The sequence below is a fragment of the Myiozetetes cayanensis genome, unplaced genomic scaffold, assembly GCF_022539395.1.
Source record: "Myiozetetes cayanensis isolate MyiCay16 unplaced genomic scaffold, myiCay2020 scf34, whole genome shotgun sequence".
Classification (NCBI taxonomy): domain Eukaryota; kingdom Metazoa; phylum Chordata; class Aves; order Passeriformes; family Tyrannidae; genus Myiozetetes; species Myiozetetes cayanensis.
In genome coordinates, this window is record NW_026087566.1 from 1,934,270 (window position 1) to 1,946,732 (window position 12,463).

Sequence of the window (12,463 nt, forward strand, 5' to 3'; positions counted from 1 at the left end):
GGGACAAAACGTGGACCTTGTGCTTAGAGATGGAGATTTGAAGGGAGAAAGTGCAGTGAGAAGTCCCTGTGAGTGCTCAGAAGGTTTTCTGTGAGTGTTATCCAGAAGTTTGCTGGGGGGGTGGAATTTGGAAAGGAGGGTTCTGCTCTCATCATAAAATCAGCTGGATTTTAGCTCAACTTTAGAGACAAAGGAACAATGTTCTGGGATTATTTTTTTTTTTTAAACTTGTCTTGCCAAAACCTCCCAGTTGGAGGCATTTTAAGCTGGACTTTCTGTAGTGCTGCTTCTGATCCCTCCGAGGAAATCTACACGGCACCTCTGGAATGTAGGGGAGGTAAGATGAGCTCAAAGCATCTCCCTGAGTGTGTCACCACTGGGGTTTCCCTGTGGGCAGTCCCTCGGGAAGCAGGAAATGCTGCTGGTCCTGAGAGGCAGGAAGAGGAACAGAGAGCTCTGCTTTCATTTTCGGGGCCGGCTTAGGAAGGAAGGGGCCGAGGAAGGGGCCCCAACCTGGCGGCATCACCAGCCCGACTGTGCTGGTCGTGTGAATCCCACCCAGGAGCCCTTTAAAAAGCCCTTAAGTACAAAAAAAAAGGGGAAAAACATGTCCAACATCAGGCTCCTGTGTGCCATCCCTTTCTCCTGTGGATGAACCATCCCCATCCCTCTCCCTCTTCCATCCTCATCTCCCCTTTCCGTGGCTGTGTCTGGGTTTTCCCAGACAGGACGTGCTCTCTGGAGCTGATGGCATCAGTCAGTGATGGAACAGGGGCTGTCATGGGCTGTTGGCTCTGCTGGGGCACTCTGAAAAGCCAAATTTCTGTAGAATTTGAAAGACATGGAAACACTTTCTCGTTCAATCTGATCTTACAAACCCGTGGGTGGAGGAAGGAGGTAAATCATTAAAACCAGACTCACCCACTTTCCCTGGTTTTCCTGCATTTGGCTCTCCCACCTGGCAGGCCTTGCTGGGCTCATCAATTTGTGTGGACTGTGCTGTCCAAAAATTGGCTATGGGGTGGATCCAGGGGGGTGCAGTTTGAAATCCTGGGTTTGCTCCCCAAAGACCTGGGGGTCCCGTGGGGGGCAGGAGCTTCTGCTCTGATCTCAGGGGGGAGAGGGGCATGAAGAGAGAATGGTTTTGGTCTGGGGGCTGCAACCCTGTTACCTCTGCCCCTTGTGGCCTGCAGGACCCCTCTGAAAAGAGGTGGATTCCCTCCTTCCCTCCCTTCCCTCACCACCTCAGTCCTATTATTACTCCCAAACACCCAGCAATAATTCCTTGATCCTGCACGGACAGAGGCTCCTTCCACATCACCTGGGCAGCCAGAGGGGGGCCTGACCACACCTCCCCACCCTCCCCAGACACCCTGGGAGCACAGGACAAGGCCGGGAAGCCTGGGAAACCTTGTATTACAAAAATAAAAGAGCGCACGGGCGCGGTGCGAGGCGGAGCCGCCGAGGGAGGCCCCGGAGCACGACGTACCAGTGGAAGGCAAATATAAAAAAGACAGACACTGTTACACAGTCGCAGGGCAGGAGGCTGAGCCACCCCAGCTGAACTGAGCTGATGCAAAGCAAAGAGCCCCCAGCAAGGCAGGATGGGGGGGATGGCAGGAGCTCTGCTGGTTAAGCCCCCAGATCATCTCCTTTTCCATGAACAGGGTTGGGGGGTCCCAGGGTGGGGAGGATGGGATGGGACAAGTGCTTTTCTGGTCTGATCTCAAGGGGCAGAGGGGCCTGAAGAGAGAAGGCTTCAGCTCAGGGGGCTGCACCCCGTCACTTCTGCCCTGTCCTGGCGACCTGCAGGACCCCTCTGAGCACCCCCAAAGCTGGGTGGCTGCCCCCTTACCCTCCCTTCCCTTCCCTTCCCTGCCCTGCCCTCCCCCAGGTCCTGCTTCCCATCAGCTCAGTTCGTGCAGCTCAGCTCGCTCGGGCTCTGCTGGGATCCAGCGGGGCGGGGCTGGCCCCGCTCAGGCCGTCTTGGTGCCGCTCTCCACCTCCTTGTGCACCCACAGCTCCTTGTGCTGCTTGCGCCCGAAGCCCTCGTCGTAGTTGCCTTTACTCTTGAAGAGCTGCTGGAAGTGGGGCTTGCAGTAGAACTCGCCGTGGAGGGCGGCGTAGCTGCCCAGGCTGCGGGGGGAGGGCAGGGTTAGACAGGAACAGGGGATCTGGGGCTTGGGGACACCAGGATGGGGCAGGGAACAGGAGGGAAAGCGCAGGAGGAGACCCTTAGGGCAAACCCCAGTGCGGGATGGTGGGGGCTGCTGTGAGCAGGTCTGTAAAGAGGGGGGATCCCCCTCTGGGAGGGGGCTCTGCCTCAGCTCCGTGTTACCCTGGGGCTGCTCTCGGGGGGAAAAGCATCTCCCCTTCCATGCCAGCTGGGATTTAGCTGAGGCTTGGGAGCAGGGGGGCAGAGAAACCTTTCTTTAGGCACCAGAGAGGAGCTCTGATATGGGAGAGGGAAGAGGAGGTGCAGTGTTTGGAAGGGTTTCCCCCAGCCAGGCCCAGCACAGCCCGGCTCACCTGAGCTTGGTGTGGCAGTGCTTGCAGCAGAAGCAGGAGTTGTGGAAGACGAACTTGTCGGCCACCAGCCGCTCCATGGGGTACACGGTTTTCTGGCAGGCAGAGCACATCTCCTTCACCTGAGCCTTCAGGCTGAACGACTGGCCAGGGGGACACCAGAGGGAGACAACGGGATCAGGAAGGGGTGTGGGATTCCCGTGCCTGGCTCCCATCACAGCTCTCTGCCCTGCTGTTTGCGCTGGCACTCCTGGAGCGTTGGTGAGAGTGAAGCAGCCTCGTGTCCCCCTCCCCAGGCCACCCCACTGATGCTGGGCTGGGTTGGTGCTTGGGCCTGGAGTTTTTGGTCCTTCTCCCCTGCCATGAATCAGTAGGATGAGGCACTGACACAGAGGAGCTGTGGCTGCCCCATCCCTGGAAGTGTCCCAGGCCAGGTTGGACGGGGCTTGGAGCAACCTGGGATAGTGGAACGTGCTTTTCCCATGGCAGGGGGTGGAACTGGGTGATCTTTAAGGTCCCTTCCCAACCCAACCCACTGTATATGATGTGATAAAATCCCGGGTACCTTGGAGCGCTGCACTGTGCTGCCTCCTGAGCTGCTCTTTGCCTCCTGAAAAGGGAAGAAGAGAAATCAAAATGAGAGCTTGGCCTTACACTGAGCTGTGCTGGAGGAGGGGAGGAGGAGTGGCACAGGCAGCTGCTCTGCAGGACCCCGGGGCACACCAGCCCCTGTCACAGCACTGTGACCGTCCCTGAACTCGCTTGCCCAGGGGCCACGACATCTGTCAGGTCCTGGTGTGTGAGTTGCTGCCTGTGCTGTGCTGCTCCTCCCAAAGAGAGATGGAAGAGAGGGAAATGCAGAAAGAGGGAAAACCACGGACATTTTGCAGAGAAGGAATGGAGCACCAGCAGCTGTGGAACCTCCAGGGGCACAGCAGCCTGTTCTCTTATCCAACAGGATCACGGCACAGCTCTGTGTGTTCCATGGCAGAGCTGTTTTGTGGTGGCAGCAGCACCCACACATGGATCCAGATGTCGCAGCATGGGCACTGCAGGGTAAGAACTGTCCCCTGCCCCTCACCACCTGCAGGCAGTGATCACTGTCCTGGACTGCCCAGTGCCACCCCCGTGCACGTCCAAAGGCTGAGGTGGCTCTACCTGTGCCCCAGGATTTCAGGGCAGGGCCTTGGTAAATGCTCCTTCGTCTGCAGCTGCAACAGCTCCTCTCTTCCCAAATCCCCCACCCTGCTCCCCTCCTCACCCTCCCCGCACCGACTGCACCTGGGAGTGTTTCCCCCACCTTTGCACTGGTGGAAATTCTCCCTCCTTCCTTCAAACTGCTGGGATCAAAGAGGCCATCACAGAGCTGGCTCACCCTCTGCACTGCTTGTTGCCAGGGTTGGGGCACTGTCACCCCACTGTCCTCGTCCTTCCCCTCACTGCTGCTTGGCTCTGCCTGACCAGTGGTGCCCCTGTCTGCCCCCAGGCTGATCCCCCACTCCCTGTTCCTCCTCCTCTGCCCTTCCCGCCGTTCCTCCTCCGTATTTTTGGCAACAGTTTGTCCGAGAGAGCCGCGCAGGAAGCTCTCCCCTGGCCCAGCTGCCTCCTCAGACGTTTCCCAGCTGCTCTCCCCGACTGAGGTCAGGGACGTGATTTTCCTCTCCCTCCCACGAGGCTGGGGGCAGGAGCCAAAGTCAGCAGTGGGACAGGGGCAGCCAGGCCGTGTAACACTGGTTGCATCCCCCGGGAGCGGCGGAACAACCGCGGGGGCTCTCCCGGGGCCGGGATTTAAACACCCTCAGCTTTAAACTCCAGGCTCAGCTGAGGCAGAGCTAAGGAAGGCGCTGCCCCTCTGGAGCTGGGACACATCCGTTCCCAAGGCTGCAGCAAACCACCTCGGCTCTGGCTCGGCACTTCTCTTCTCGGCAGCCTCCTGGCCCGGAGCAGGCTCAACATCTCTTCCCTATCTGATCGATCTCCCCTCGGGGGAAGGGCCGTATCCTGTCCCAGCAGGAGATGTTCTTGAGCCTTTATGTTTTTCCATCTCGCTGCAGTCCTAAGCAGCTCGAATGCTCTCAGTTGTGCTCACGGAAAGCCATGGAAACACAAACAAACAGAGGCAACTGGAGATGAGAGCGGGGTGAGAGCTGCGGATGGCCCCGAGCCTGAGCGTGCTCAGCGAACAGCACCTTCTGCTGGAACGTCCCTGTCCCCAGCTCTGCTGTTTGAGCAGCAGTGGCCGTGCCTTTGGTCACCCCGAGGTGTCAGGCCAGCAGCACAGCTCCTGTTCACAGCCCTCCCTCCCTGAGAACCAAAACCGGGCTGAGATTCCCACCCGAGCCGCGGGATCTACATACGTGGGTGGGGGGTGGGCTGGCGGCTCCCGCGGCCTGGAACATGGCTCCTTCCCCTCCTCCGTCTCTCTAGGCCTGAGCTTGAAGTCTGTGGGTCGATGTTCCCCCGGGGAGGTGTCTAAGACGGTCTTCTTGCAACACCTGGAAGGAAATGTTGACAGCAGCGGGGTTGGTTTCATCACCCCAAAGCTCTGCAGGACGGGGCGGGTGCTCGGCTTTCTCTGCAGGCTCAGAGCGGCCTCGTCGGTCTGGGGGGGTTCTGGAGGGAGCCAAGAGGTTGTTCAGGAACACCAGAATGGACCAACAGACAGGAGATGAGAGTCTGGAATGCTGTGATGGGAAGCTGGAGAGTTTGGGACTCTGAGCACCCTGGCCTAGTGGAAGGTGTCCCTGCCCATGGCAGGAGGGTGGAATGAGATGGACTTTAAGGTTCCTTCCAACCCAAACCAGCCTGGGATTCTGCAATCTGGGGCCCTGAGCTCAGTAGCACCAGTCCTCTAATCCCATACAAAGGTAATGCCATACAAAGATTTTGGGCTGGGATGGGAGAGGACTGCTGGGAACGTGAGCAGGAGGTGATGGGATGGCTTCTGCCCCAACCCCACACGTGGAGGCAGCAAAACCCATGCCCCCTGTTTCACTAAAGCAGCCACTAAATGACTGGTGTTGCTGGAGGAAGGACTGTGATTTCAGTCTAATTTTAGCCCAGAACAGTCTCGCTGATCACAGCTCAGCAGAGCGAGGGATGGGGATTTTGTCTCTTCCCTGGGGAACCCACGTCACCTTCAGGCTGAGCCCTGTGAGCCTCGTGTGATGTGCTGAGTGCCCTGAGGATGGGGCTGACAGGGACCAGCACTGAAAGAAAACCACCAGCACTGCAAATCGCCCCTTCTGGTAAAAAAAAAAATAGCTGAAAAGGCACTCAGGGGTTTTTCCCCCCCCGCCACACTTTACCTTCAAAACAAACACCCGTGGGAGATCAGCCCTGGTTTGCACACACAAGGTGTGGGGTTGTGCGAAGGTAGGGGCAGAGCAGGGAGGAGGAGGGGGAAGGTGCAGCTCTGCAATGATGGGGAGGAGCTGGGGGATGGAAAACCAGCACCCCCTCTCCTGCCTGAGGCTGCTCTCATCTCCTGCTGACCCCCCTCGGCCTCATATCCTCATCTCCAAAACCTCCCAAGGGCTGGGACAGACCCCGAGAGAGCCCCGAGGGCCGGGGTGGAGGGCTGGGGGTGTCTCCTCAATGCCCACCTCACTGGGACATTTGCAAACACGCCCTGGGTTTTGGAGGGCTCTTTGGCTGCCAAACAACCCACAGCAGGCTTGCAAAGCACCCAAAATTCGCGGCTGCTCTCGGAGTTGATGGACCTTTGTGTGCCAGGTCCCCGGGGGGCTGCAGAGCCCTCATCACCAACACTTTGCAGCTCATCTGAGGCACTGCTCTGTTTTACCCAGCTCATTTCCCGTCCCTCTGCGGTTTGCTTGTTATTTCCTGCTCTCCCAGCTCGCTCTCAGGCAGCTGCTGCCGAGCCCAGAGCCTGCTGGGGCCGCTCCCCAAACCCACAGCCCCTCTCTGCCCCCCGTTCCCTGGGGCAGGACCTTCCCTCCACTCCCCCGGGGTCTGCCAGGTGCCTACAGCCCAGCTCAGGCCAGAGGGGCACCTGAGGAACCCACAAAAACCCGCTGTGCCCGTCCCACACACGCCTCTGACACGGATGCACAACCCTCCTCCTTCCCACCTGCCTTTCACCTCCACCCCGACCCGTGACACGAATGTTTGTCCACCCCCTGCTCCCCTCCCTCTCCTCCCCAACCCCAGCCACGCTCTGCCCTCGGTTTTCCCACTCCTTCCATCATCCCCCATAACCTGGCCTAGTGGAAGGTGTCCCTGCCCAGGGCAGGGGGTTGGATCCAGATGAGCTTTGAGGTCCCTTCCCCAGCCCAAACCAGCTGTGACTCTGTGATAAACACTCGGTTTCTTCCACCTGCTCAGGGCAAGGTGAAAACCCCTTTGCCTTCCAACCTCCGTCCTTTCTGCCCCTCCTGGGAGCGACTGACGGCTGGTGGGGACAATAAGACCTTTCTCCAGGGGATCTGGGCTCCTGCCATCCACCCAGGGAGATGGAGCAGCTCCTGCTGGGAGCGCTGATGGCAGCACAGGGAGGTGGATCTCGGTGTGGCACCACAGCCAGCGGGATGCACTTGGTGCTTGACCTACCAGTTCTGCTGCCCAGGTCACCACCAGCAGCTGCTGCTCCTGCTCTGGGGGCTTTCTGGGTGATCTCAGTGAGCTGGTGTTTGAGCTGGGGTTGGAATTTGTCCAGCATCCAGAGGGCACACGTGCCTGCTGCCATGTGGAGCAGCTGGAGCAGCGCTCGGCTGCCTTTCAGCCCTGAGCAGGGAACAGTTTGGAGGGAGGAAGGCCAACATTCCTCCCAGAAGCCTCTCCATCACAGAGCTTTTCCCTAACAGCCCCATCCCCTCTCACCTCCCTGCCTGACACCGGGGCAGATGCAGGGACAGGGAACATCTGGTGTGGCCTCTCAAGGAAACTCCCCCATCACCACGTGCCTCCCAAGGATCGCGTTTCCCACGGCCAGGACGGGTGCAGGGAGCCTCTCCCCCCTTCCCCTCTCCAGTGGGGTCACCCTGGCTGCCCCCACTGCCCACCCAGCAGCTCCCAGTGCCCACCCAGCAGCTCCCAGTGCCCCCAGTGCCCACCCAGCAGCTCCCAGTGGGCCCCAGCCCGGCGCTGGCCGTGGCTCTCCGGCAGCCGCCGCGTTTCCTGCCTGGGGAAGCAGCGGGACTGCCAGAGGCCCCTCTCTGCCATCTGGTTCCCATTCCAGCCCTGGGAAGGGTGTGTTTCCTGCAGGGATCACTCCACCACGGCAGGGGCTTTCCCAAAGGCACAGCCTGGCGTGGGGGGGGGATCCGGGCTCCTTCCTCCTCCATCCCCCCCAGGACACGGAGTATCCCCAGGGGCTCCACACCTTGGAGGGGCTGCCAGGGGGGCTTCCCCCCAGGAAATGTGGGCAGTGGGGCTGGATGTGGGGCTGGATGTGGGGCTGGATGTGCCCAAGATCACGGGCAGGATTAGCAAAACCCACTCACCCAGGACAAGCACCGACCCTGCAGCTCCACGGCCAGCCCAGCCCGTGGTCCCTGTCAGCAGGACAGGGTGAGCAGGAGGGGAAGAGGAGAGGGAAAAACCTTTCTCCAGAGCCTGGGAATCACCCAGCTCACTGCCCATCTGCCCCTGTTTCTGCAGCCTGAGGGGTCTCACGGTTGACCCACACTATGAAACAAAAGAGTGTGAAGAGCCAGCACGGAACAGGAGAGAGCCAGAACCAGCCCAGCAGTGCCAGGGAAGGGGCACAGGGGGATGATGGAGCCAGCCCAGCGGTCACAGCTCTGGGTTTAGCCCTGCAAGCCCTTCATTCATCTCCAGCTCTTGGCTTTGAGCCAACCCACTTGACCTCCCCAATATTTGGGAGCCAGGGCAGGTCCCTGCTGGGTTGGCACAGGGTGGAGGACAGCCAAGGGAGGAATATCTGGATATTCTGGGAATATCATGAATATCACTACCCTGCTCATCCCACTCCTGGGGGGGTGGCCCTGTCCCTGCACCCCTGGGCCCAGCACACCCTTCCACCACCCCGCTCCTCTAATCCCCTTTCCAGCCACGTCCCGTGCCCGGGCTGCCTGTTGAAAGGCTGCCAGTGGGCAGGAAATCTGCAGCCCAAATGCTGAGGGATGCTGACAAGGAACAGTTGTGGGGAGGAACAGGCCTGCCTTTGTCAGGGCAACAATGGGGGAGCCCGAGGGAAGCCCCTGCCCACCCACCTTCACCCCTGCCTCGGCTGCTCTCCCCTGGGGAGGAGCTGGAAGGAACAGGGCCAGAGGGACTGGGCTGGAAGATGGACCAGGAGGGTGCTCCAGGGATTCACTGGCTCTCCAGGAGCAGAAATTGAGGCACAGGGCAGGCCATTCCTGGGATCCTGGCCATGTTTAATGGCATCCATTAAAAATCACGGTCTGATGGGAGTGCCTGCTCCCTGGGAGCTCCTGTCTCTCTAGGAGCTCAGATGGAGCAGAAAACACTGCTGGGGGGGATATGAAGAGCCTTTTCCAGGCAGAGACAAATCCTCAGTAGTGCCAGAACAAAAACTGCAGGTTGGGAGGTTCAGGCTGGACATGAGGCAGAAGAAACCTTGGAAGCTCTGCAGGGTGGCACTGATGAGGGGCAGGACAGACCTGCTGCACATAAACACAGCAGGCAAACAGCAGTTCCTGCTTCTTCCCCTCCCCTTTCCAGCTTTCCCATTATCTCTCCCATAAACCACTCTCCACCTGGTTTCCCCCATAAGTGCACATCCATTTACCATCACACATCAAGCCCCCAGTTCTTCTTCCACCACAGATTTGCCTCTCGGTGGGATTCACGAGGATAAATCACATTCCTCATCAGCCTTGCTTTTAGCAGGAGAAGCCAATCCCTTTCAAACTGTTCCCTGTCCCTGCTCTGGTGGCCTGATATGGGCAGGTGAGCTGACCTGGCCTCTCCACACTGCAGGGGATCTCAGAGCTTGGAATTCTGGTACAAAACTCCCCCTGAAAACATCTGGAGCCAGGTGTCCTCCTTCCATTTTGCTCTCTCTTTTCCCTGTCCTCTCTCCACCTAAAATAATCATTTCCTTGGGGCTCTGCCCCACGAGGTCCTGTTGTTTCACAAGTCATTTTTCATCTCTGAGGAAGGCACTGAGCCAACCTGACATGATCTGTGTTAAAAAACCACCCAGCACTTTATTCTGCTTCCCAACAGCACATCTTTGACTGCTCTTCCAAGACCTGTTCTAGGAACCAACCTTTCCTTGTGCTCCAATTAATGGGTCTGGAATTGCCTGTAATCTCCTCTTTCCTCACACACAAACCTGTAAATGTGACTTTGGCCGATTTCCTCTCGTGGAATATCACCTGTTATCCACCACACCTTGCACTGGCACTTCCTAGGGTGGGGTCCCCATCCCTGGAGGGATTTTAAAGCACTGGGGACGTGGGTCAGTGCTGGGGGAATGGTTGGACTCTGTGATCTCAGAGGGCTTTTCCAACCTTGATTTTGGGGTTGAGCCAACCCTGAGACTCCCCCCAAGAGTTTTTGCTGTTTCACCACCTGCAGGTGCAGCAAGAGCAAGAGTGAACCCCGTTCCAGGCACCCCAAAACACAGCACAGCCCCTTTCCACAGTCCCTGCCTCCACACAACCCCTACAAGAGCCGCTGTTTGCTGTCCAAATGCAGAGTGTGCAATTAAAAAAGCCACCAAAAATCGTAATTGCAGTTAAATCTCTCCGAAGACCTCTCTTTGTGAGCTGCCCTCTTTCCAGCCTTCCCCTCCATCCTTCCCCTTCGAGCATCCAGGGCCTGAAAACCCCGAGCTGGCCACATGGAGAGGGTTATGGGCGCCCCAGAGGAGCGAGAAATACGTCTAAAGTGTGCTTAACATCGATGTTGCAGTAATCCCTTCCCCCAGATTGAACCTTCTCCACCTCAGAGCTCTGGCCAACAGCGAGGTAAGCGCTGCAACCCACCCCAGATGGCTCATAAAAATGATTTAACTGGGAAGGGAAAGGCAGAAGGCACCTCTGGGGGGAAAAGCAGCTGTCTGGTGATGGCCAACAACCCTGAGAGGGAGAGAAAAGGAACATAAGAACTCCATCCCCACACGGGACCTGACGGGGAGTGGAAGCCTCACAGGACTGACCCACCAGAAGGAAACCAGAAGAGGAACTCCCTTCCCTGATGAGAAGTCTCGTGGGATTTTTGTTGACCAAAAAAGGTCAGGAACCTAGTTTTGAGCTGCCAAAAATAAAAAAGAAAAAGAAGAAGAAGATGCATCCAGTCCCTTTGCAAAGCCCAAGGGGTTGGTTCTGACCGGCCCTCGCTTCAGAACCGGGAATTTGCCTCTCCCGTTTAAAAAGGACATCGGCACTGGGGCTGCCTCAGACCAAGCTTGGTCTCTTGCCCCGCAATTGTTTTGTGATCTGTGTTAATAATTCTGCAGATGTGCTTGCTGCTCCTGGCCCTAAATGCACGAGGGCTCAGCTGAGGCACCAGATGTCTGCCCTGCGAGAGCCCTCACACGACGCCTTCGGTGGACAAAGCGCAGTTTTCAAGGCTGAATTATCACGTTTGGTTTTTTTTTGGAAACTGGTGGCCACCCCCCCGAACAAAAATCAGCAGAAAATGGGATCTACAAGGTAGCTTAGCTGGTTTCAAGTGATCCAAGGGGATTAAGGCTCAAAACACGATAGTTACAGCACCAAACTGGGCTTGATTCCCAACTCTGCTGCTAATTTTTTGGGTGGCAGTGGACAATTAATTTCATTTTTTCTGTTCCCTTTTCTCCCTCCCCTCTCCCCTCCCCAGTGAAAACAGAGCTGCTCTCCTTTGTGAAGCCCTGGGAGATCCCTGCCTGTTAAGGGTTATGTCAGAGCTTGGGGCATTTGTGTTGTTATTAAATCTCACAGTCATGCAACAGCCTCCCCAGGGAAGTGATGAAAGACCTGTCGCTGGAAAGGTTTAAATCCAGGCTGGAGGAGGCGGTAGGAGACACACCACCGGGAATTAGCAGGCATTAACCAAGGGGGGGATGAGGCAGTCGGGATCTAACAGGTTTTTCTTCCATCTCTACTCTTTCTGATCAGCTTAATAAAATGGATCTGTCCAGCCCGTACTGCAGCGCACAACAAAGAGCGAATTACAGCCCGAATGGGGAGGGGAAGCCCCCAGATTTGCACCCCCGGACACCCCTGGCAGCGGATCCAGCCAGCACAGGCCTGTGCTCGATCCGGAGGGGACCAGCCCCTCGCCCCCCCGGCTCACACCGGGCACGGGGGGCTCGCCCCCCCTCCCACAGCATCGCCCCCCAACAGGAGCTCCGGCAGCGCCTCTTTGCCCCCACCTGACCCCGGCCTAGAACAGCCCCCCCCACCTTGAGACCCCCCCATCAAACCTTCCTCCAGCGACCACCTCGGCCGAGCCTCCTCCCAGAGCGGAAAGTTCCCGGTGCGCCCGGATGGTTCCTCCTCCTCCCGGGGGTCGAGGGGAGGGGGGGATGAACCCCCCGTCTCCCGCTTGGCTCCAGCGGTGCCGCTTCCCGGGGTTCTCTCGCTGCCTTTGCATCCCTCCCTCCCTCCTCTCCATCCCTTTCTCCCCGGCCTCCCGCCCATCGTTCTTATCCCCCGCCAGCTCTCCCACCCCCCGAACCCCCCGCGGTGGGGATGGATGGATGGATGGATGGATGGATGAACCCCCCACATTTCCAGGGACCATCATTGTCTCTCCCGCCGCCGCCTGCCCATCCCGTTGTTCTCCCGCAGCTCACCATGCGCCTTGGGGGGATGCCGAGCGGGGGGCTCAGGGAGGGTCCGTGCCGGTGCCGGATCTTTGGCCGCCCCTCTCCCGCCTCAGGGGCCGGGGCTGTGGGAGCGGGAGCCGCTTCCTGCGCTGCCTCCGCCGCCTCGCAGCGCTTTTTATCGCGGGGCCGCGCCAGCGATTGGCTCCCGGCGCCCAAGCGTCTTCAGCC

At 58.5% G+C, this 12,463-nt stretch overlaps 1 protein-coding gene across 2 annotated transcripts; it reads right to left on the minus strand.

The window, feature by feature from the left end:
* Window positions 1–1,884: 1,884 nt before the first annotated feature.
* LIMD2 (LIM domain containing 2) lies at window positions 1,885–12,429 on the minus strand. 2 transcript variants are annotated; one of them, XM_050327775.1, is made up of 5 exons: window positions 12,263–12,429; window positions 4,884–5,021; window positions 3,092–3,136; window positions 2,530–2,669; window positions 1,885–2,136 (listed from the first exon to the last, which is right to left on the minus strand). In XM_050327775.1, exons 2-5 carry the CDS (start codon window positions 4,923–4,925, stop codon window positions 1,977–1,979), a joined length of 387 nt encoding a protein of 128 aa, XP_050183732.1. In that variant the 5' UTR covers window positions 4,926–5,021; window positions 12,263–12,429; the 3' UTR covers window positions 1,885–1,976. The 2 variants fall into 2 exon arrangements, with proteins under 2 accessions (XP_050183732.1, XP_050183733.1); XM_050327776.1 differs by lacking the exon at window positions 12,263–12,429 and adding an exon at window positions 11,891–11,987.
* Between the last annotated feature and the right edge of the window lie 34 nt (window positions 12,430–12,463).